The 22,723-nt window shown below is 50.9% G+C and overlaps 1 protein-coding gene across 1 annotated transcript; it reads right to left on the bottom strand.

Moving 5' to 3' along the window:
* Nucleotides 1–18,706: 18,706 nt before the first annotated feature.
* On the bottom strand, nt 18,707–22,519 carry LOC137207484 (cystatin-C-like). The gene is made up of 3 exons (XM_067707399.1): nt 22,169–22,519; nt 19,595–19,708; nt 18,707–19,046 (listed from the first exon to the last, which is right to left on the bottom strand). The coding sequence occupies exons 1-3, from the start codon at nt 22,418–22,420 to the stop codon at nt 18,936–18,938; spliced, it is 477 nt and encodes a 158-aa protein (XP_067563500.1). The 5' UTR covers nt 22,421–22,519; the 3' UTR covers nt 18,707–18,935.
* Between the last annotated feature and the right edge of the window lie 204 nt (nt 22,520–22,723).

A 22,723-nucleotide genomic window follows, 5' to 3' on the forward strand; every position in this document is an offset into this window, starting at 1 on the left:
GAGGCGAGCCTCTCCCACCTCTGCCTGTCACCCATCAAGGTGAGCTGCTGCCGGTCAGAGGGAGCAGGTCTCGCAACCTGAGACGAGTGATACTATAGCTGCTTGACGTCCACTCTCTTGGAAGGATGGGACATAGAGAGACAAGTAGAGAGATTTCAGAAGAGGGAAAAGGAAAAGGGGGAGGGGAGGGAAAGCATTGCCTGAATGGGGCTACTGAGGCCCCCAGGGGCCAGGAAGTCAGACTTGCCAAAGGCAGTGATGCTGAAACAAGAGGTTCAGGTGGCCACGTGTCACCCACGGGGAAGCAATGTTCGCTGGTCCTGGAGGTGCCCAGATCAACTCCCAGAAGTGGACAAGTGCCCCACATTGGGCGCCACAGACTACATTACTGCCCAGGGTTCATGTCCCTAATCAGTAGAAACTGATCAGAGGCCAGACAAGAAGTTCAGGCAAGACTTTATTAGGGCCCCTGCTGCAGCAAGGAGGAGGGAGAACAAACAACAGGTCCTCCTGCTCGCTCGCTCCCGGAAGGGGGGCGAGCTTGTTCCTTACATGGGGTGAGGGTACGGTTGTGTCCAGGGGTGGGGCTGGAGGCATGGCTTAGGTGATCTGCCCACCCCTTAGGTGGTGGTGTGTGCAGGGGGCATGCACAGTACCCTGTTTGTTCTCTTCAAACGTGGCAGTTGGGTTTTTGGTCTCTTTGTATCGTTGTCCAGAATTTGCCCCAACTGCGCATGCACATAGTTACTTTTAGTCCCATGCCGTTTCTTTGTATTTTGTTGCTGGAGGACAGGTGTGTCCAGGTGCAAGCACTGCAGCACTGCAGCAAAGGGTCCCAGGTCCAAGCCTGTCTCAGTTTTGTCTGTCCAGCTGCTCCTGCAAGTCTCTGCCAAAATTGTGGGCACAGTGGAGCATTTAAGCCTTGAAATACAAACGCAGCCCACATTGCCTGAGACTCCAGCCTTGGGTTACTTAGCAGGATTTTAGAGAACAAAAAGAAAAGAAAGGAGCTTGCATTTTCCCTCCTCTGCTCTTGCAACGTAACTGTTCTACCTGGACTCAAGAGACTTGCATCTCTCTCCTCTGCCTTTGCAATGTAACTATTCTTCCTGCCTGAGCTGGAGGGGCTCGCATCTCTCTCTGTTCTTGCAATGTAACTATTCTGCCTGGGCTCTCAGAAATTACCAGACTCATCTGTAGTCCCCCAGACTGAGGGGAAAAAAAAGGGGGCCATTTTAAATTCAAGCAGGAAAACTATGAGATCTCTGGTTCTGTAGAAATTAACTTGTCTAGCTTAAGCTTGTGGATTTAATTAATACAGACCCATCTTTAGAGTCATCAGCATTAAGTACAATACTTTCATTGTATCTAGGGTTACTGGAAGTCCATAAGTACGTATTGTTCCTGTTATAAAATCTGTCAACAGGGAAATAAACTGATATGATTAAATTTTTAAGTAAATGTAACTGGGATGAGAGCTTTTTGGTAAACTCTATAGAAATAATTATGTCTTGGAAGCTTCCATCTAAAACAGTCTCTCCAAATCTTGGTAAACTGAAACTAAATTAAGTTAAATGATAAGAATTCATTGAGTATTTGGGCCATTTCAAATAAGGTAAAATATTGGAACATTACTTGCTAAACAGGTATAAATTTGCCTACTTTTGTCTTCTTGTGAGAGAGAAACTAAAGCTGTTTTGTGCCACCTTGAGATGTTCTCTACCGATCTATAGCATGCTAATGAAAAAGACAGTTCATAGTTGCTTAAGGAAAGTAGGATATGTGTTTTCAGAAAAGAAAGTATGAGGAATGGAAACACATTTTGTTAAAGGAAAAAGCGTGATTTTTGTCCTAAAGCTGGTTATTTCTAGATGGAAAGAATAAGGGATGAAGTATGGCTACAGAAACTTGGAGAAGGTTTGCAGAAGAGGAACATTGAGAGAAGAATTTTGTTTGTGGTCAGGGTTTTCTAAGGTTGGATTAAATTTAATTAGGTAAATGGATTTTATTAAGAGTAGGCTGGTGCAAGACTGGACTTGGTCTCTCTCTCATAAGAGAACAAAGCTTTCCTGGAATGCTGCTTTTGATACCAGGTTTTGTGAGTCTCTGTGCCTCTAAGTGATCTGTATTTATTTTTGAAATCTTTCTTTTCACCTTAGCTCAAGGAATGATTGTTTCACAGAGACTTCTGATTCTATCTGACCAGGTGTTTTAAAACTTTTTGAGATTTTTGACAGACTTCCCAAATATCAAATTCTAACTAACATTCCTTTGACCTCCAACTAACTTTGGGGTGCTTCAAAGGGCCCCTGGAGCCCTTTGAGACAGATCCTAAAGAGAGATCCTGGGACTTCCCTGGTGGTCCAGTGGGTAAGACTCCGCGCTCCCAATGCAGGGGACCCAGGTTCGACCCCTGGTTGGGGAACTAGATCCTGCATGCATGCCACAACTAAGAGTTTGCATGCCACGACTAAGAAGTCCACATGCTGCAACTAACAGTCAGCATGCTGCAACTAAGAAGTCCGCATGCCACAACAAAGACCCTGCATGCCACAACTAAGACCCAGTGCAGCCAAAATAAATAAATAAGTAAATATTTTAAAATAGAGAGAGAGAGATCCTAAACTAATTGGGTCCGTTTTGTATGTTAAATTACATGGGAAACATTGTCCAAACTCGCTGCTGCCTGTGTCAGATGGAATCATCAGGCTCTCCCCAATTTTATCACAGCTGCTAAACAGATAGGGGAAAGGGTTTTGGGTTCTTCTGCTGTCTAGTCTCGCACCTTACTCTATGTCCAAAAAAATCCCCTGTGGGAATACTCCCACCTCTAGGCCCTCAGGTCCTGACACCCTGTGGCATTTTCCATTGTACCCAACTCCAGTTCCTCTAGGAGTTCCTTTTTGCACCTCTAGGACCTCCATACACTGTTACAGACTACCTACTGGGCTGGTCCAAGCAGCCCACAGCCTAGGCTTTATAGATGCTCAATCTCGAGGAATACACCCCAACATAGGGAAAATTGTTATAGGACATAAGCTTTATAGACAACAGATCCCCCTCAAGGAGAGCCCTGGAAACGCACTGGCATTGGTCCAAATGTCCCCTATTGGGGACCCCTCGCACGAGGGACTGGGTCGACCAGAGAGACGTCTGGTTAGGAATTGATGGGAGAGTAGAGGATGCTCAACATCCTATTAGGTAAGAAGGGAATTCAGAGGACACTCTGATACCCTTCCAACGGAAGCCTCCTAGTAAATGTCTCTGGGATGCTGGACTTTATCTCCAGGAGCGCTCTCGGTTGCAGTTTACTCAACATGGGAGGATCCTCTTCTAAGCCAGAAGAGACACCTCTGGAATGTATCCTTAAAAATTGGAAATTAAAAAAAATAGACAGGATGGAAAGGGAAAAACTTAAATTCTACTGTAACACTGCCTGGCCTTTATACAAGTTGGGGGGAATGGAAAAAAATGGCCTGAAAATGGGTCTCTAAGTTACAATACCATCTTGCAATTGGATCTTTACTGTCACAAGATGAGAAAATGAACTGAGGTTCCCTATGTTCAAGGGTATGTTCATGGTCCTTTACCAAAATCCCGCTCTAAGAAGCAGCTCGTGTAATCAAAAGCCTGGGGAATCAGAAAGCACTCTTACCATTTTAGATGATCCCCTTCTAACCTTTCCCAATTCTCAGGGAGGAAACCAAGTTTCCCTGCTTCTCCAGAGCCACCTACTTCTTCAGATCCTTCTGACTAATCCCATGCTCCGCCTCCCTATGTCCCTTTATACCCTCCACTACCCCAGGAGGGAGAGACTGGTCCCTCCAGGGTAACTCGTAGTGAAACTTCCTGTCACCCAGGATCAGGAAAATGTGCCCTCTTAGGGAAATGGCAAAGGGACAGAGTACACGTGTCCTTCTCCTCAACTGACTTAGCCCAATGCAAACAGAGACTGTGCCGATTTTCTGAAGATGACAGTAAGTTTGCTGAAGGGTTTCAGCCCTAACTCTGGCCTTTAACTTGGAAGGGTGTCCAAACTGTTCTATCTACTTGCTGTACCCCTGAGGAAAAACAGAGAATTTGGGCAGCAGCCCAAAGGCACAGTGACCAGCTTGCCAGGGACCAACAGGAACACTTTGTTATGGGTGGAGATGCAGTCCCAAATCAGGAGCCCCATTGGAATTATAATTCCCAGGAGGAAACAGAAGCTAGGAACCGCATGATCCAATGTGTATTAGAAGGGATGAGAAAGTGTATCAAAAAGTCAGTTAATTATGAAAAGGTTAAAGGAGTGACCCAAGAAGAAAAAGAAAATTCAGCCCTCTTTCAGGGACGGCTTGTGAAGCCTTTTAGAAAATTTGCTAACATTGATCCATCTACTCCTAAGGGTCAATCTCTGCTGGGAAAACATTTTATCAGCCAGTCCACCCCTGATATTAGGCAGAAACTCCAAAAGTTACAATTAGGCCCACAAACCCCATGCCCCAACTCCTAGAGGTGGCCTTTGAGGTATTTAATAAACGAGATCAAGCAGAGGAGGAAGAGAGAAGCTGATGTAAAGACAGGCAGGCCAGTGCTCAAGCTAAACTGATGGCCATAGCTTTCAGCCGTGTCTTACAACCGCAGGACAACCCAAGGGGGCCAAGGAAGTTTAACCATCTGCCTGGAGGTAAAACCAGCAAGGGGGAATGCTTCAAATGTAAGTCAACCAGCCACCGGGCCCAAAAGTGCCAGAAAGAACCTCCTGGTCCATCCCTAGTCTGCAAAAGAATAGGTCATCAGAAGTGGGACTGTCCCCAGTCCCAAAGGGGAAGGGGGGCTCCCACTCCCGAGATGGCCATGATAGACGCCTGAGGTGGCCCAGGGATTCTGGCGGCTCCCCCTCAGTGAGATGTCCATCTTTATCGAGGAGCCCCAGGTGGTCCTTGACATGGCAGGTAAGGAAATCAATTTTTTAATTGATGCGGGCGCCACTTACTCTGTCCTGATCTCTCATTCTGGGCCTCTTCAAAAGCTCTACTGTGACTGGTGCCAACGGAAAGCCTTGCACCTGTTACTTCACTGGGCCTCTCACTTGCCAATTTGAACAGCATTTGATCTCACTTGGCTTTTTAGTTGTGCCTGAGTGTCCTACCCCACCATTGGAACAGACCTTCTGGGCTCCCTTAGAGCCATACTCTGGTTAGGAGGCCCCGAGCAGCCCCTTTTCTTGAGTCTGACTGAGACAAACCAGCTGGAAGAACAAGGGCCTAGTCCCAGCCATATCCCACATGCAGTAAACCCTGTAAGTTTAGGACAAAGGAATCCCTGGGAAGGCTATAAATGCCCAACCTGTAAAAATTAGACTTAAGCCAGAAGACACTTATCCTAACAAGAGACAATATCCCATAAAGCTGGAAGCAAAAAGGTTTGCAACCCCTCGTAGATAGATTCTTAACACATGGCCTCCTGATGAGCTGTCAGCCTCCATGCAATACCCCTATTCTGCCAATTGTAAAGCCAAGTGGGGAATATTGAAGGGTGCAAGACCTTAGAGCAGTAAATGAGGCAGTGGTCCCTATACACTCCCTTGTGGCCGATCCTTTTAATATACTAGTCCCGATTCCTGGAGTTGCCGCATGGTTTACAGTGTTTGACCTCAAGGATGCCTTCTTTTGCATCCCAGTTCATCCCTCATCACAGTCTCTGTTTGCCTTTGAGTGGACTAACCTCCACTCAGGCCAAATGCAACAATATACCTGGACAGTATTGCCTCAGGGGCTTCAGGACAGCCCATACCTGTTCTCCTAGGCCCTAGGAAAAGAACCAAGGGAAATAACACCTAAAAGAAGGGGCCATTCTGTAGTATGTAGGTGACATAGGAACAGGTAGTCCCACCATGGAGGCCTCAGAGCAGAATATCATTGAAGTTATTCATTTCCTTGTGGCCCCGGGGCTACAAAATCTGCCAGAAAAAAGCACAAATCTCAAAACAACAAGTTAAATATCTGGGACATATTATAAACCCTGGAAGTAGGCAGTTAGCTCCAGATAGAAAAGAAGCTTAGAAAAGAAGCTATATTATGCCTAAGCGCCCCAAAGACAAAAAGAATCTTCTGAGTTAGGCATGGCAGGATTTTGCAGAATTTGGATTCCAGGATTCAGACTGATGGCTAAGCCTCTATATGAAGCCACTAAAGGCCCAGATACAGAACCATTACTTTGGACTGGGGAACGAGGAAAAGCTTCTAATAATATCAAACAGGCCCTCACCAGAGCTCCTGTTCTGGGCGTCCCTAATTTAAAAAAAAAAAAAAAAAAAATTTATCTTGTACGTAGCTGAAAAACAGGGGACAGCTCTGGGGGGTCCTTGTCTAGCAAAAGCTAGAAGTTCCTCGGCTTCTATAGGTTATTTTTCCAAACAACTAGATTCTGTGAGCTGAGGTTGGCCTGGCTGCCTCTGGGCGGTAGCTGCCATTGCTTTATTCGTGGAAGAAGCTAGTAAGCTTACCTTTGGACAGACTCCGGAAGTCCAGACCCCTCATCAAGTACAAGGGACTCTGGAGATTAAAGGCCACCACTGGCTAACTGGAGGCCACCTAACTAAGTACCAGGCTTTACTCCTTGACTCCCCAGAGGTAACCCTCAAAACTTGTGACACCCTCAACCCAGCTATACTAATGCCTGCGGAAAGCCCAGAGCTAACACATTCTTGCCTTGAAATCTTTGACCAGGTTTATGCCTGTAGGTTTGATCTAACAGACCAGGACATAGAAAACCTTGAGGAAGAATGGTTTACTGATGGCAATAGTTGCATTAACGATGGAGTCAGGAGGGCAGGGTGTGCCCTTGTGAGTGCGTATAGTGTTACAGAAGCAAAACCTTTGCCACCTACCACTTCAGCCCATAAGGCTGAGCTAATAGCCCTAACTCGAGGCTTAAACTTAGGGGAAAAACATTATAAATATATATACAGACTCAAAATATGCCTTCCTTGTTTTACATGCCCACGCAGCTATCTGGAAAGAAAGAGGACTTTTAAACGCAAAAAATTCCCCTGTAGAAGATGGGGCTAAGATTTACATCTCACAGAAGCGGCTCAAAGAAACCAAAACTAGTCGCAGTCATTCACCTCCATGGGCATCAAAAGGAAAATTCTCAGATTACCCAAGGGAACCACAGGGCAGATCGGGAGGCAAAGAAAGCAGCCCTGATGCCCATACCATGTAGCAAAGAACATTGAGAAAATTCGACAAAAAGCCACCTGGCTTCAGCAGACAATTAACCACCAATCCTCGCTCTTCAATATGGGTGGGGAAGTTAAAAACGGGTTCTCTAGTTTGTTCTCTTGGATCCCACAAGGTTTAAAAACCTTCTGGCAGGAGATTTTCCTTTTCTTATAACCTTTTCCTTTCAGTCGTACTATTTATGCTGTATTTCGTCTAGTGCTCAGTTGTCTTCCCTACTGTTGTAAACCTGTGACTCAGACTTTACAGTCCAAGAAGGAGACCTGGGACCAACAGGTCCAGACCTTCCGTTCTAAAAATAGAGAAACATGTTAAACATTAACCCTGAGATTAACAAAAACATACACCCAAGCAGAATGGCTTCTTGGCAGGGGTGACATCTCCTCTGTCTGGTCAACAGTTAAGGAAGCCCTCCCGGAGTTAACCGGGTTCCTTCCCTTTCTAGGCCCTTTAATGGCGGCTGTCGTTCTTCTCCTTTATGGCCCTTATTTAACCTTTCGTTTGAGTTGTGTCTTCTAGGCTGCAGCAGTTTGAAGTAAGGCTCATGATGGCTCGAGGAGTTCAGCCCATTGCAGTGGAAAGTGGCTCAGGTCCCTACAGGTCCTTGGAAGAGTCAGCAAGGGACTTCTACACCTCTGGGTAGGCTAGGGTCTGCGGCCCCTGCCCAGCACGAAGAAGTTTCAGAAGAAGAAGCCGTTAGCCCCTTACCCCTTAAGAATAAGGGTGTAGAGTCTCTCAGGAGAGAATGAGACAGGCTGGGTCCCGGGACCCTTTGCTGCAGTGCTGCAGTGCTTGCACCTGGACACACCTGTCCTCCAGCAACAAAATACAAAGAAACTGTATGGGACTAAAAATAACTGCATGCTTGTGAACTTGGGACAAATTCTGGACAAAAGATGCAGAGACCAAAAAACCCAACTGCCACTTTTGAAGAGCCTGGAGCACAAGCAGGGTACTGCGCGTGCCCCCAGCACACACCACCACCTAAGGGGTGGGCATACCACCCGGGCCACACCTCCTCCAGCCCGACCCCTGGACACACCCGTACCCTCACGCCATATAAGGAACAAGCTCGCCCCCGCTCAGGGAGCAGGCAAGCAAGGGAACCTGTTTGTCTTCACTCCCCCCTGCTGCAGCGGGGGCCCCAACAAAGCCAGCCTGAATGTCTTGTCTGGCCTCTGATCACTTTCTATTGATTTGGGAAGGCCAAGAGCCCTTGACGGTATCAGGATGAGCTGGAGCAGGGCCAGGACAGCCCCTCTGCAGGGGCCCAGCCCCACCCTGCCCTGCTTAGCGCAGGTATCACGTGACTGAGTTTTGTTCACTTAAGGAATGCCATTTAGACTTCCAGCAAATTTAAACTGAAAAGGAAGAGCTACAACAGCATCTGAAAATGACAAAAAGAAAGAAAAATACAAATGTTACCACAAAGGATGGTGGTGGAGGCCCTGGGGCTGACACCTCTGAGCTGGGGCCTCATTTACACTTCTTCCTACTCGCCGCCCGGGGACACATTTCTGATTCAAGTCAGCTTCTGTTTCCATGACCACAGATTTCGAATCACCCGGCACCCGCCTGGAGGCTGGTTATGAGATGAACAAGGTAATGTGTGGATGACACCGCAGAGACCCTGGCAGAGCCAGGCGCTGACAAGCTATTCTGTGCCGCCCATGCTTCTCCCTGGTCATGGGACAAGAGTCCCTTGGGAGCCAGGCATGGTCCTGACCACCCTCATCACCAGCTGTGAGCACTGGGGTTCTGGGCTGTGCGACGGGGTATAAGGTTGTCAATGCACGTTCGTGTGCCCTACGCACAGTGAGGCCAAACAAACCGAAATGTCAGAATTTGGAGCAGAGAAAGGTTTACTGCAGGGCCAGGCAAGGAGACCAGGTGGCTCACGCCCTAAAAAGCCTCGAGCTCCCCGGAAGGGTTTCAGCAAAGCACTTTTAAAAGCCGGGTGAGGGAGGGGGCTTGCAGGTCTGTGATCAGCTTGTGCGCAGTTCTCTGATTGGCTGATGGTGAGGTAGCAGGGCGGTGTCACAGGGGTTAACATGATCAGTCCTTAGGCTCCAGGAGGCCTAGGGCTATGTGCTCTTGGTCATCAAGCAGTGAACATCTTCCATTTGTTGCGGGACAGGGGGTTACATCTGCAAAACAACTCGGGAAATGTGCATCAAATACTATTATCTAGGAGGGCTTTGCAGGCTCCATCACTGCCTGTCAGGTCCCTGGGATGGGGTGGACGCAGGTTAGGGGTGTTGCTACTTGGCCTTGGTCTGATTCACGCTGGGATCAGAGCTCAAGAAAACTCATCCTGGAGAATCGAGTAGGATGGTTGCCTCTTTGAAAGGCTTTGACAGCCAAACTCGCCCTCCCAGCTTCCAATTCCACGTGTTGGGGAGCTCGGGGGATACAGTCCCTGTGTTCTGACCCCGCAGCAGGTACTCAGCTTTCCCAGCCCCTCCCCTCTTCCTGCACGTGGCTTGGGGTCAGGTTCCCATGAGGGGCGTGGGCAGCTGTGCTGTGTGGCCTCTCAGCCCCGCTGAACTGGGGCTCCCGGAACCCCACCGTCCCCGCTCCACGCCCAAGTCAGCAGCCCTGGGCTCTTGTTCTATCCTGGGATGAAATCAGGGAGAAGATCCGTGTGATCGTCCGCCAGCCAAGCGCCTCCCTTTCTCCCTCGTGGCCGGAACCCCTCTGCCTGGGCCTTTGGGGCTGTCCCCCCCGGGCCACTTTCTCACGCTGTGTGGAAACCTGCAGACTTTTCATTTTGACAGCTCTGGGCAGTGTTTACCGCTGCTCTTTTCAAAACAGTCTCTTTAGACGCTGCCAATCTGACAAGTGTGTCTTTTTTGCCTTCACGGCTACCCTGGTGGAGACGCCAGCTGCTTTTCCTTGAAACGAGTCCATTCAGAGTCGGTTTGGGGTCTCCTGCGGCAGTTCCGTCAACTCGGCCAAATTTCCACTTCTTTAATTCGTGTTGTTCGGGGATCAACCACAGATGCCCAGCACTGGCACTTTGGAAACATCACACAGGAAAGTCAGTGCAGAGATAACATTCCCTTTGGGGGAACAGAAAACTGATCCCATCCATTTTCCACCTTCTTTACATTTTCAGGCCGGTCAGCTGTTCTCAACTAAGTGAACCTCTTTCTTAAGCCTCCCACCACCCACGTGAACACAGGCTAAAGAATTAGACTTGGCTCTACCTGTCCAGCATCCATGCACAGTGGTTCAAGTCAAAAGGTGACCTCTAGCAGTAGTGAAACGCGAGCAGCGAGCATCAGATACCAGAGGTGGGGCAATGCTTGCGTGTATCCGCTGCCCCTGTCACATCAGAGATCAGACAGGTAGCCTGATACTGGCCGGTTCAGGGCAGTGATGTAAACCTGTGACCAGACCAGCCACAGGGAGGCCCTGGGAAAACTGGGACACAGTGACCTGCTCCTGGGGCCTAGACAGTGGCAGGGAGCGTGAAGGGGTTGCTCGTGTGTTGACGTTAATTTGAAAAAAGAAAAGAATGGTTCTCAGCTTTTTGCATCCCTGGGAATGCAAAGAAGCTGTGAGACCCCACAGAGTGATGTGAGTATGGGGACGGGGCAGGGGGACGGAGCCAGCAATAGCCAGGGCTCACTTGGGGAGTGATCTGTGGTACTTGCCTTTAGACTTTCAGTCTGAACGGTCTAAGATAAGCACGGGAGAGAGCTCAAATCCCTTGCAGTCCAATCCTAGGGTGGTTGCCTTGCCCTCAGGCTTCCCACCGACCCCGTCTCTGTGCCCCGCCCTCTTTTCTCTGTGCCCCGCCCTCTTTCCCCAACATCCCTCCTCATAGTTTGCACCTCATGAGATTGCAAGATTGCTTGGGAAAAACTAAATTCACAGCCGTGTTGACTTATTCTGGCACTAAAAAGCGCAACCAACCAAACAAAAAACCACAAGCAACCAGAGGACTCCTTAATGAAAGGGCAGAAGACCATCAAAAACTTTCCTGGGCTTCCCTGGTGGCGCAGTGGTTGAGAGTCCGCTTGCCGATGCAGGGGACACGGGTTCGTGCCCTGGTCCGGGAAGATCCCACATGCCGCGGAGCGGCTGGGCCCATGAGCCATGGCCGCTGAGCTTTCTCGTCCGGAGCCTGTGCTCCGCAAACGGGAGAGGCCACAACAGTGAGAGGCCCACATACCACAAAAAAAAAAAACAAAGAAAAATAAAACAACTTTCCTGATCCTTGCTGAAGGGCAAGGGGAGGAGTGAGAAATCTGATTCAGTTGGTCTCTGACAATTCCTTCAGGGAAGCAGTGGTTCTCAACTTTAGCCTGCTTCAGAATCCCCTCAGGACTGGTGAGTTAGTTACCCATTGCTGTGCAACAAATTAGCAACTTCAAACAGTGAGCATTGATTGTCTCACAGTTTCTGTGCCCCAGGAATCCAGGTGCAGCCAAACTGGTTGCCTCCAGCCCAAGGTACCATGAGGTTACAACAGGCCGTCAGCATAGATGTGTCTCAGATGGAGGCTTGACTGCTTTGGCTGGTGGGGGGCTGATTCCAAGCCCCTCCATGTGGCTGCTGGCATGTCTTGGTTCCTCGTCTGTGAGTCTCTCCAGGGGCTGCCTGAGTGTCCCGTGGTCACAGTGAGCCATCGAGTGCCCGAGGCAGAAGCCACAGTCTACAGATGTTATGGAAAGATTGGTCAGTGATGCCTCATCACTTCTGCTGTGGTCCTTTCATTAAAAACTAGTCACTGAGTCCAGCCCATACTCAGGGGAAAGGGATTACACAAGGGCATGAATCCCAGGAGACAGAGATCAGGGGGACCAGCCAGGGGGCTGCCTGCCACAGTTTCTTTTTTTTTTTTTTTTGCGGTATGCGGGCCTCTCACTGTTGTGGCCTCTCCCGTTGCAGAGCACAGGCTCCGGATGCGCAGGCTCAGTGGCCATGGCTCACGGGCCCAGCCGTTCCGTGGCATGTGGGATCTTCCCAGACCAGGGCACGAACCCGCGTCCCCTGCATCGGCAGGCGGACTCTCAACCACTGCGCCACCAGGGAAGCCCTGCCACAGTTTCTTAACATGGATTATTGGGCTCCACCCCAGACTCTGACTCAGCAGGGCTGGGCTGGAGCCCAGGAATGTTTATTCCTAACAGATTCCCGGCTGGCGTTGCTACTGCTACTGGTGCAAGGACTACATGTTGGGAATTGCTGCTTTAAAACCCCTACACCCAATCAGAGTGAGAAATGGGCTCTAGTTGCTCAGGAAACTGGACTTCACCCAGGCACCAAGACCAGGAGCCTCAATGGCTGAGATCCTGGCTGAGCCTGAACCAAATAAAAATTTGGGGAGGATCCTTGGTGAACTTTAACTTAAGAATTTGGGTCTCTAACTCACACAAGAACAAGGGCATTCTAGTTGGGGTTTTAAACCCTTTGGACTCTAATTTCTTAGGACTTCATCTTGCAAGAGGAGTTAATCTTGAATATGATTTTTCCTGGGAATGAGATAATGGGGGTCAGGTGGGCTGGAAATGTCTATGTTGACTGGTCATTAGAGTACAGTTGTTTGACTGTACTCATTTAATTTTGTGGAGGCTTGGAAGTGTGGCCGGAAATTATTTGGGATGGGAAAGAGAACAGGCAGAAAACATTTGGTTTGGGTCAATTGTAGCTTTGGGATGAATTTTCTAAAAACAACTTTATTCAAGCATAATTCACAAACCACACAATTCAGCCATTTAATGTGTACAGTTTAGTGGTTCTTAGTATAGTCACAGAATTGTGCAACTATCTCCACAATCTAATTTTAGAACATTTTCATTATTCCCCCAACGCCGCGCCCTACCTGTAACAGTCACTTCCCACCCCTCTGCCACCCCCAACCCTGGGCAACCACTAGTCTACATTCTGTCTCCATAAATTTGCCTCTTTTGGCCGTTTAACATAAACAGAATTATACAATATGTGGTCTTTTTTTTGCTGAGTTTTTTCAAATAGCATAATGTTTTCAGGGTTCATCCATGTGGTAGCATGGATCAGTACATCCTTCTTTTTATTGCCCAACATGTTCTGTTGTGTAGATATATTACATTTTGTTTACTCGTTCATCAATTGACAGACATTTGGGGGTTTTATTTCTATTTTTTGAAACTGTGAATAATGCTGCTATAAGAATTCATGTATAAGTTTTTTATGGTCACGTTTTCATTTATATCAGTATCAACAGAGAAGTAGAATTGCTGGGTGATGTGGTAACTCTACATTTAACCTTTTGCAGTTGCACCATTTTAATCCCCACCAGCAATATGTGAGGATTCTAATTTGTTATTGTTTGTCTTTCTTCTTATAACCATGTAGTGGGTATGAAGTGGTCTCTCAGTTTGATTTTGATTTGCTTTTCCCTAGTGGCTAACGATGAGCATTTTTCATGTGCTTATTGGCCATTTGCATGTCTTCTTTGGAGACATGTCTGTTCAGATCCTCTGGGATCTTTAAATTGAGTTATTTGTTTTAGTAAAAATTTCATTGTGTTATTTTTTAATTTTTAAAATTGGGGTTTATTTGTTTATTTAACAATGGGTTAGTTGTCTTCTTATTGAGTTGTAAGAGTTCCTTATGAATTCTGGATACACGTTCCATATCAGATAGATGATTTCCAAATGTTTTCTTCCATTCTTTGGGTTGTCTTTCCTATTTCTTGACAAGATTGTCAAATGACAAAATTAAAACAATTTAGGAACAAGTTTGATGCCCTTTATTCAGGGGAAAATAATCCATGGGTTGGGGGAATACAGTGGCACATTCTTCTCAAGGGATTTTGGTCAAGAGCGAGTTTATAGAGCGTCGGAAGCAGCAACGTGGAGACAGGGCATGATTGGCGAGGGCTGCATATCTGATCTTGTTTAGAAAGATCAAGGAACAAGGAAATAAACGTGGAGCCAGAGTTGGCTTGGAATTTGCGGATTGGCTGACTGGATATTCTGCGTTTCTGGTCAAGTGAAGCACTTACAAGAACCCTGAAGTTCAGTTTGCTGATGTGGCATCTTCAGCAGGAACAGCCCTGTCTTGGGCCTAGATATTTATTTCCACAGTCCCCCCCCCCCCCCCGCCACCGGTCATCCTCTTGGCCACTCCAGAGGTTTGATCAAAACCACTGGCCTGGGCTTCCCTGGTGGCGCAGTGGTTGAGAGTCCGCCTGCCGATGCAGGGGACGCAGTTTCGTGCCCCGGTCCGGGAAGATCCCACATGCCGAGGAGCGGCTGGACCCGTGAGCCATGGCTGCTGAGCCTGCACGTCCGGAGCCTGTGCTCCGCAACGGGAGAGGCCACAACAGGGAGACGCCAGCGTACCACAAAAAAAACAAAACAAAAAAAACCCCACTGGCCTTAGTGTGACTCAGTTACCATTGCCTCCTTGGGTCTCAGTGTGGTGCTCACAGGAGAGGATGTCAAGCTCGTATTCTTGGAGCCGGTTATGTCCCCTGTTCTCTTTCGTCTTTTAGTCCGCAAGAGACCAACTATCGCCTGGTCAATGGCTGCCCACATGCATTTAAAACTTCCAAGAGAACACAGTGAATTAGGGAGACAAAAATTATTATTAGAAACAAAACAATGCCCATGGTTTGGAGAGCATGCCTGAGCCGGAGTCTCCACGACCCAAACCAGCTAGAATCAAATAAGTCAAGAAATGATCCACAGAAAGGGGATACAGACCTTCTCAACCTACAGCGGGCTTACAGCCTGATAAACTCATCGTAAATTGAAATATCATAAGTCAAAACTGCATCTAATACGCCTAACCTACCAAACATCGGAGTTTAGCCTAGCCCACCTTAAATGTGCTCAGAATACTCACATTAGCCTGCAGTTGGGCAAAACCATCTAACACAAAGCCTATTTTATAATGAAGTGTTGACTCTCTCATGTAATGTATTGAATACGGTACTGAAAGTGAAAAACAGAGTGGTTGTCTGGGTCCAGAATGGTTGTGTGTCGGTTGTTCACCTTTGTGTCCACGGGGCTGACGGGGAGCTGTGGCCACTGCCCAGAGTCACGAGAGAGGATCAGAACCTGTTTGAACATTAAAAAAAATAAATACAACATATTTAGAAATAAATAAATACAACATATTTGGAAACCAAATTTAGAAAAGAATAAAGAGGATGGCTCTTACTCAATGGATATGAAAACATTGTATTAAAATGGAGTAGTTGGCACAGAAAAATGAACCAGCTAGATTCAGCACTGAGATACAGAAAGTGACCCCCTATGCTGTGGGAACGAAAAACCTCATCTTTTGAAGCAGTTCTTGGAAAATTCACAGGAAAAAAAAAGGCTAATCACCTCATTTGAAAAAATGACATTAGACTCTTGTAAGACACCACCTAAAACTAAAGTCTGTTGACATTCTGACTGGAGACCTGAGATGCATTAATGTGACAAACTTCAGTGGCTTCATGTGTTGTGCACTGTTCTAGGTGTTTACAGACATGAACACACGGGATTCCCGCGACCCCACGAGGAAGGAGCTCTACTGCCCCTCCCTCCACCCCAGAATGACACCTGAGGCTCAACACAGCGGGAGCTGGAGGCCATGTGGCCAGTGGGACATTCACCCAGCCTCCCTGGGCATCACCCCTTCTGTGCCTGTGTGCTCTCCACACGCACCTGCCCTGGACCCACCGCCATGTGACACATCCCTTGAACACTAGGTGCGGTATAACAACCATTTTCTCTTGCTTGGGGCTGTCTCGTGACTGCAATCAGGTGACAACCAGGGCTGGATGTCCAGGTGGGCTGGACATCCATGGTGGCCCACTCACCTGGCGGCCGGTGATGCCGGCTTTGGCTGGGAGCTCCTCTGGGGCCGTCCGGTGGGCACCCCGGGGACCTCTCCCCATGGCTTCCCCCAAGGCAAGTGTCTGAGGGAGCTGGGGGAAGGAAGCTTTCTCTGCAGCTTGAAGGTCACAGGGCCACTTCTTCTGCAGTTTTCGGTTGAAGGAGTCACAAGCCCACCTAGAGTGAAGAGGCAGCTTACGGACCCCACCTCTCAATGCAAGGAGTGTCAACGTTTTAAACCACTATAAAATGTAGTTAGATCAATGAGCTTCATCCAGAGCCACGCCCTGTGCTAAATCTACTTATATGAATAGTTTCACTTCAATTATACACAAAGAGAAAACCAACAGCCCCCCGGTGGCGTCACATGTGCTAAACCCAGGATACAAAACCTAGATTTAACACCTCACCTAAGTGCAGTCTTGACCTTCCCCAGAAATGTCATCTGAACAGCATGGGATTTTCTGCTCAGCACGATGAGGTCACCTGTCACGTGGGGCCTCCCCATCCCCGGAGGAAGAAGAGGCAGCCTGCACGGTAAAACCCATGCCTTTCCTGCTCCCCTTCCTCCCAAAGATGTCTAGGCCCAAAATAACCCTTTTCTTTGGCTGACTTCCTCACCCACCCTCCTTTCTATAGCAACTTGCATGCTCTAGGGCTCCTCTGCGTGCCCTTCAGGTTGCTCTATGCGATGCTGCCACATTCATGAGCCATTGGATAAAGCCAAGACCTTCAAACTCACTCAGTTGAATTCTGCTTTTTAACCACACTTATATTTACGTTTAAAATAAACAAGCATAAAAGTACAACTGTGCAGGGCTTCCCTGGTGGCGCAGTGGTTGAGAGTCCGCCTGCCGATGCAGGGGACGCGGGTTCATGCCCCAGTCCGGGAGGATCCCACATGCCGCGGAGCGGCTGGGCCCGTGAGCCATGGCCGCTGGGCCTGCGCGTCCGGAGCCTGTGCTCCGCAACGGGAGAGGCCACAACAGTGAGAGGCCCGCGTACCGCAAAAAGAAAAAAAAAAACAAAGTACAACTGTGCAGATGAAAGTTTCAGGGTCTGTGCTTCCTACCTAGACACACCGGTCTGGGTGACCTCCTGGTCAGTGAGGCCTCCCAATCACACTGTCCCACCCCCTGTCCCACCTGGGGTGGCACCAGCCTGAACCCTGCAGTGTGGGCTGCGGAAGCGGGGGCTAGGTGGTGGGAGAAGCAGGTGAGCCAAGAAGAGCACACCCCGACGCCGCTGCCCAGACTTCCACGACGAACAGGGCATTGGAAGCGTCACAAAGGGATGACTTTATGGGAAATCGGCCTAGCTGCTGGCTGCTTGTGGAAAGGCAAGATGTTCCACCCAGGAGGAGAGTCTCTGCAGGGAGGCCTTTGCCCCAGGCCACCACTTCTGTGTCCACAAGTCCCAGGATCCCCTGCAGGGCCCAGCCCCAGGCCCAAACCTGGCCAGTGCCAGGCCTGCAGACAGCGCCTCACTCCTTGAATCCCAAAGCCCTTCTGTTAAGTCAAGTCTGGGGTGAGAAGGCTCTGCTGTGCGCTCGGTGAAGACAGAGATGGGGGGCGGCGGGGCGGGGGGGAAGCCCTCGGGGCCCAGTGAGTCAGGGGGCGGCAGGTGGAAGGGGACGGTCCCCACCCTCTTCCTGGTGTCCCGGTTCTAGCTCTGCAGGTGCAGCTGTGGCACCTGAGGTGCCAGCCTTGGAGTCATCTAGGTGAGCTCCCTTTGTCCCTTCGCCTTCTGTGGTCACTGCAACACGACAGGAGGGCTGGGCAACGCTGACATGAGGTGGTGGGCATCTGGGAACAGAGGAAGCGTCACCCTCGGTAGTGAACGGTCAACGTGAGGACAGTGCAGGGAGCGGTGTTGTTCCCAGCTTGGGGCACTAAATATCCACTCTGCTGCAGAACGATGGTGACACTAAGAGGTGACATTGCCTATTAATTATACAGTCCTTAGGGAAAGAAGAAGGCCCACTATGTGTCTCAAGTTCTACACCCCTTACGTGGAGTTCTGCGCTAAGACCCGTTTTATCTAGGAGCCCAGAGAACAGAAGGAGGGGTGTAAATCGGCAAAATCCTTGTGGATTCCACGGCTCCCGAAATGTATCAGAGAAGGCCTGCTCTCACGCTATTGAATTCCCAATTCCGACCTTGTTTGACCTTGATTCTGACCCGTATTCCCTCACTCCATCAGTTACACATACTTTTGGTCTTTGTTTTTTCGTAGGTACCCGAAGTTGTTTGTGGAAAGAGGTAGACGTTAAATCATTATTTTGCTTCTAGGGAACGTGACCAGTGAGAGTCATCCCAGGAGTCTGATCAGCTCAGCACACGTGCAGCCCCTCGGAGGGTGACTCAGGTCTCAGGCTCCATCACCTCCCCAGCCTCCTGTCCAGCCCCAGCACACAGTCTGACTCATTTGCAGACACAGCAGCTGAGTCTCTGGGGTCAGCAGCTTAGGTCCCCCCTCCTCTCCCTTGTCCGATTATCAGGAGTACGAGAGCTGAAGGCCCAGCTCGCCTGCCACGCCCGCTCCCCGCCCCTCCCCATTGCCTGCCCTCAGAGCCAGCGAGACGGGGTGCCTTCATAAAGTAACTGCCTAGATCCTTCCCGCTGCACCGCCCGAGACAGTGAGCAACTCGAGGAGTAGCTGCTGTTACTTTTTTATTGAGTAAAATAGCAGAGCGAGGGCATTTGGTTCACTTGGAAAGCAATTAGAAGAAAGAAATGAGTTAGAGCCCCTTAGCCGTTCCAAAAATGCCCAAGGAGCCTTCTCTGTGTGTCTGCTGGGACGGCACACGGAGGGCTCATCCACCAGGCGGGTCACCCATCGGAGGGAGGTGTGAGCGCTCTGGGGGGGTGTGAGTGAGAGGCAGTCAGCGGCCTGCCTGATGCCCAGTCCCCGATTCATCCTGGCAGCTGAAATTAATCAGGGACATGGTGTTCAACCAGGGGACGACGTAAACGTAGAAGTTGCAAAGCTTTTGCTGCGAAAGGGAAGAGAGGGATGGTTGGTCAGGGTTACAGTTAAAGAGGAAAGTGCACTGGCCCCAGCCCCCACCCCCAGCAGGCTGGCACTGAGACAGGACCAGAGGGGAGGACCCAGGGGCTGGGACCCAGGTCCAGGAAAGCCCCTGCAGAAGTGGGGCCTGGGAGGGGTGACAAAGGAGTGCAGCCCTCCCTGGGGCCGAGACCCCTGAGAACCAGCCAAGCCCCTGGGAGAGTCTGGCCTTTGGTGAGCAGGTGGCATGGTGGGCCGGTTACAGGCCTCCAATTCCCTCTAATCTGCCCGGGGATGGGGGCGCGAGGCTGGGATTAAAGGGCCCTTTCTCCCTTCCCAGCAAACACCCGCAGCTGGGTCCTCCATCCCGCAGGCAACAATCCCCAAAGCAGACGGTGCCCCAATTCCCCAGCTAAAACCCCATAAAGCCAGAGCAGTCACGTGCACACACATACCCTTCCCCTCACAGCCCCGGCAGGCACCCGCGATGCGCCCCCATGGGCACCCCAACCCCTGCTCCCATCAGGCACGAACCTTTTTCAGTTGTGGCTGGTCATGGAAGGGACAGTTGTCCAAGTTGTCCTGGGACTTTGTACACGTGGTTCGGCCAATCTCCACGTCCAAGAAGTAGTTCATCCCGGACACAACCTGGACACGGAGAGAGCACACACCCTTACCAACACCTGCCGGCTGCACACACGTGGTTACCTTCTTCCCACCGCTCCCCGCGTTCACAGGCTGCCAGAGCCACACCCAGGAAGCACAGCCGCCTCCTGACGGCCGCTGTGCCCCAGGCCCTCCCCGGAACTTGTTTACCAGCTGCTCCAACAAGGCATCTCCCACAGGGACACAGAGGGGGAAGCCAGGGACCAACGCTCTAACTGGGTCCAGGAACAGAAGGCACAGCTCCGAGGAGCCAGCCTGGGTACAGGCAAGCAACTGGCCAGCGCCCAGGACCAGGGAGGGGACTGAGCGCAAGATGGTGGCCCTGTGTCAAGAGTCCACACTGCATCCGCAGGAAAGCTGCTGCCTGGTGATTACACGTACGCTGAACTCCAGTCCCCAGGGCGGAGCCCACAGCATCCCATTCCCTGCATGTAGCCCAGGTTTATTTATTCCCTCCCAGAACAGAAGAAAATGAGAGCTTCACGTTCGCGGACGTTTAGGCCAATAAAAGACCGCCTGGAATGCCTTCCTCTTAGGTGTCGTTTTTGACGGGAATATTTCTCAAGTGTGTCATATATTGCGTGCCTTTTACACTTGAGATTACAGAATAGACGTGAACTCTGGCTTCACACAGGCATCCCAGACATGCTTCGTTAGAACCTGGAGAAACACGGAATGAGGGGCCAGGGACCAGGCTCCGGACCCCACCTGGTAGACCCATGATCCCTCTGCTGTCAGCTTCCCCATGTGGCCAGTGAGCTAGTGTCACACTGGAGAGGAGCAGGCTGGAGGGGACCTGGTGAATGGAGAGAGCAGGTCCTATCCAAAGGGGACAGGAGCAGCCCACTGCTGCAGGAGGAGAAATGGGTCTGGTCTTGACCCATCTTCTGAAGTTTCAAGAGAAGGCGGCAGGGAGCCCTATGGCTGGCATGCAGGACCACACTCTCGGTGCTGTGTGGCTGCGTCCTGCTCTCCAATGGGATGCAGGCCGGATGGTCTAAATTCTAGCCTTCCTTCAAGGACCAGCGCGAGGCCCTGTAGCCCGTCCTAACTCTCCCTCCTGCCTGCTTCTCAACTCTGACAGTGGGCTCCTTATCTGGCCAGAACCCAGGCAGGCTGACAGAGGCAGAGGTCAGGCTGTCAGCGACCGCGTGCCCATCTCAGGGTGGGAGTGAGATGTCACAGCCCAGAGGCTGCTCCCATGCATGTGACCTGCAGGCGGAAGCGACGGTCCAGGAAGCTTTGTATTCTTACACCAGACCCCCTGCTCTGGGACACACTGGACACCACGGGCCAACTCACGGACTTGTCTGTTTGCTGATGACCTCCGGGTGCCCTGGAGGATGTTCAGAGTGTCTGTCCCCAATGCCACTACACGACCACATGGTGGCCAGGTACGTTTAGTGGCATCTGCTGACAGGAGGCTCAGAGGGGAGCATGCCTCTTCTGTGTGACCAGAGGCTCTCTCATCTCGAGGAAACATCAGGCCAGCCCAAACCCACTGACAGTCTGAGCCACAACTGGCTGGACCCTTCAGAAACAACGCCAAGGTCATGAGACAACCCAGGGGCAGCTCCAGAGTAAAAGGGGCTGCAGGACAGTGGCTGCATCGTGTGGCCTGGGAGTGTCCTTGGCTATAAAGGACACAGTGGGACGATCAGGGGCATCTGAATAAGGCCTGTGTATTAAAGAGTCCTGCTTTTCAAAACTGTATTGTGGTTATGGAAGAAAATAACCTTGTTTTTAGGAAATATACACAAAAGTGTTTACCTTCAAAGGGTTCAGAAAAATAAATGCATATATACATCCCTACACACGTGTACGTGGGGTGAGGTGGATTAAGCAACTATGTCAACTTTTAACGTTTGAAGAATCTGGGTGAAGAATCTACAGTGATTGTATGTGCTCTTTTTGCTACTGCTTCTTAAGTCTGAAATTATGTCAAAATAAAAAGTTAAAAGGAAAAAGTGCTTAAGGGCATTCAGTGGCAGAGCCAGGAGGACAGACAGGTGTGGGTCTGTTTTTACCTCGCCTGGGGTCATTTAGTTGACAACTCGCGCCAAGCCCCCGGGTCCCAGGAGGCTGGGCCCTGACCCCAGCGCCGACCGACAGGGCCGGCCGGTCTCGCGAAGGGCTGCGAGCGCCGGAAAAGGTCGGGGGCTGAGCGGGGGTGAGAAGTCCGTCCGCGTCCTTTGCGATCCCCCGGGGCCTCAAGGGGCTGGGAGCTGCCCTCCCGAGAGCTGGGAGGGCTGGGGGGGCGGGGCTGGTGAGCGCGCAGGCCACGCCCTCTCGGGGGCCGGCCTCCCGCATTCAGGGCTGCCCGGCCCCGGCGCCCCTGCCTTGTAGCTTGGCCCGGCGCCCCCAGCCCCTGCACCCGGGGCTCCGCGCCCCCTCCCCGGCCCCCGCATCCCGGCCCTGTGCCCCCTCCCAGACTGGACGCACCTGCTTGAAGGCGCGCACTACGCGCACCGCGCGGCTCTGATAGGCGTCGTTGCTTTGCTTGTTGTACTCTGTGATGGCAAAGGACACCACCTCCTGTACGCCCTTCTCGTTGACGTCCGCCTCCATCAGGCCGCCCACCAGGCCTTTCTTTCTGGCGCCCTGCCCTGCCGCAGGGCTCACGGCCAGGGCCAGGGCCAGGGCGAGGGCCAAGACGGCCAGCAGAAGCAGCGGGGTGCGCGGGGATCCGGCCATGATCTCTCGGAGGCGGACGGAGCTGCAGCCGAAGAGCGATCCGGTGACAGGAGCACAGCCCAGCCAGCCACCGAGTCTTTATCCCTGGGCTGCCCCGGATGCCCCGCCCCCGCCCGCCTGGCTTCTCCTCTTCCGCCCCTCCCCACCGCCCGCCCCTGTCCTCCGCCCGCCCCTGTCCTCCGCCCTAGTCCCGCCCCTCCCCCAATCCTGCCCCTCCTCTCGCTTCTCTACCCGCCCGACCCGGCTCACTCTTTCCCAGTCCCGGTCCTCCTCTCCGAGTCCCGTTTTCCCACTCCCGCGCTC

This window comes from Pseudorca crassidens, chromosome 15, assembly GCF_039906515.1.
Source record: "Pseudorca crassidens isolate mPseCra1 chromosome 15, mPseCra1.hap1, whole genome shotgun sequence".
NCBI lineage: Eukaryota > Metazoa > Chordata > Mammalia > Artiodactyla > Delphinidae > Pseudorca > Pseudorca crassidens.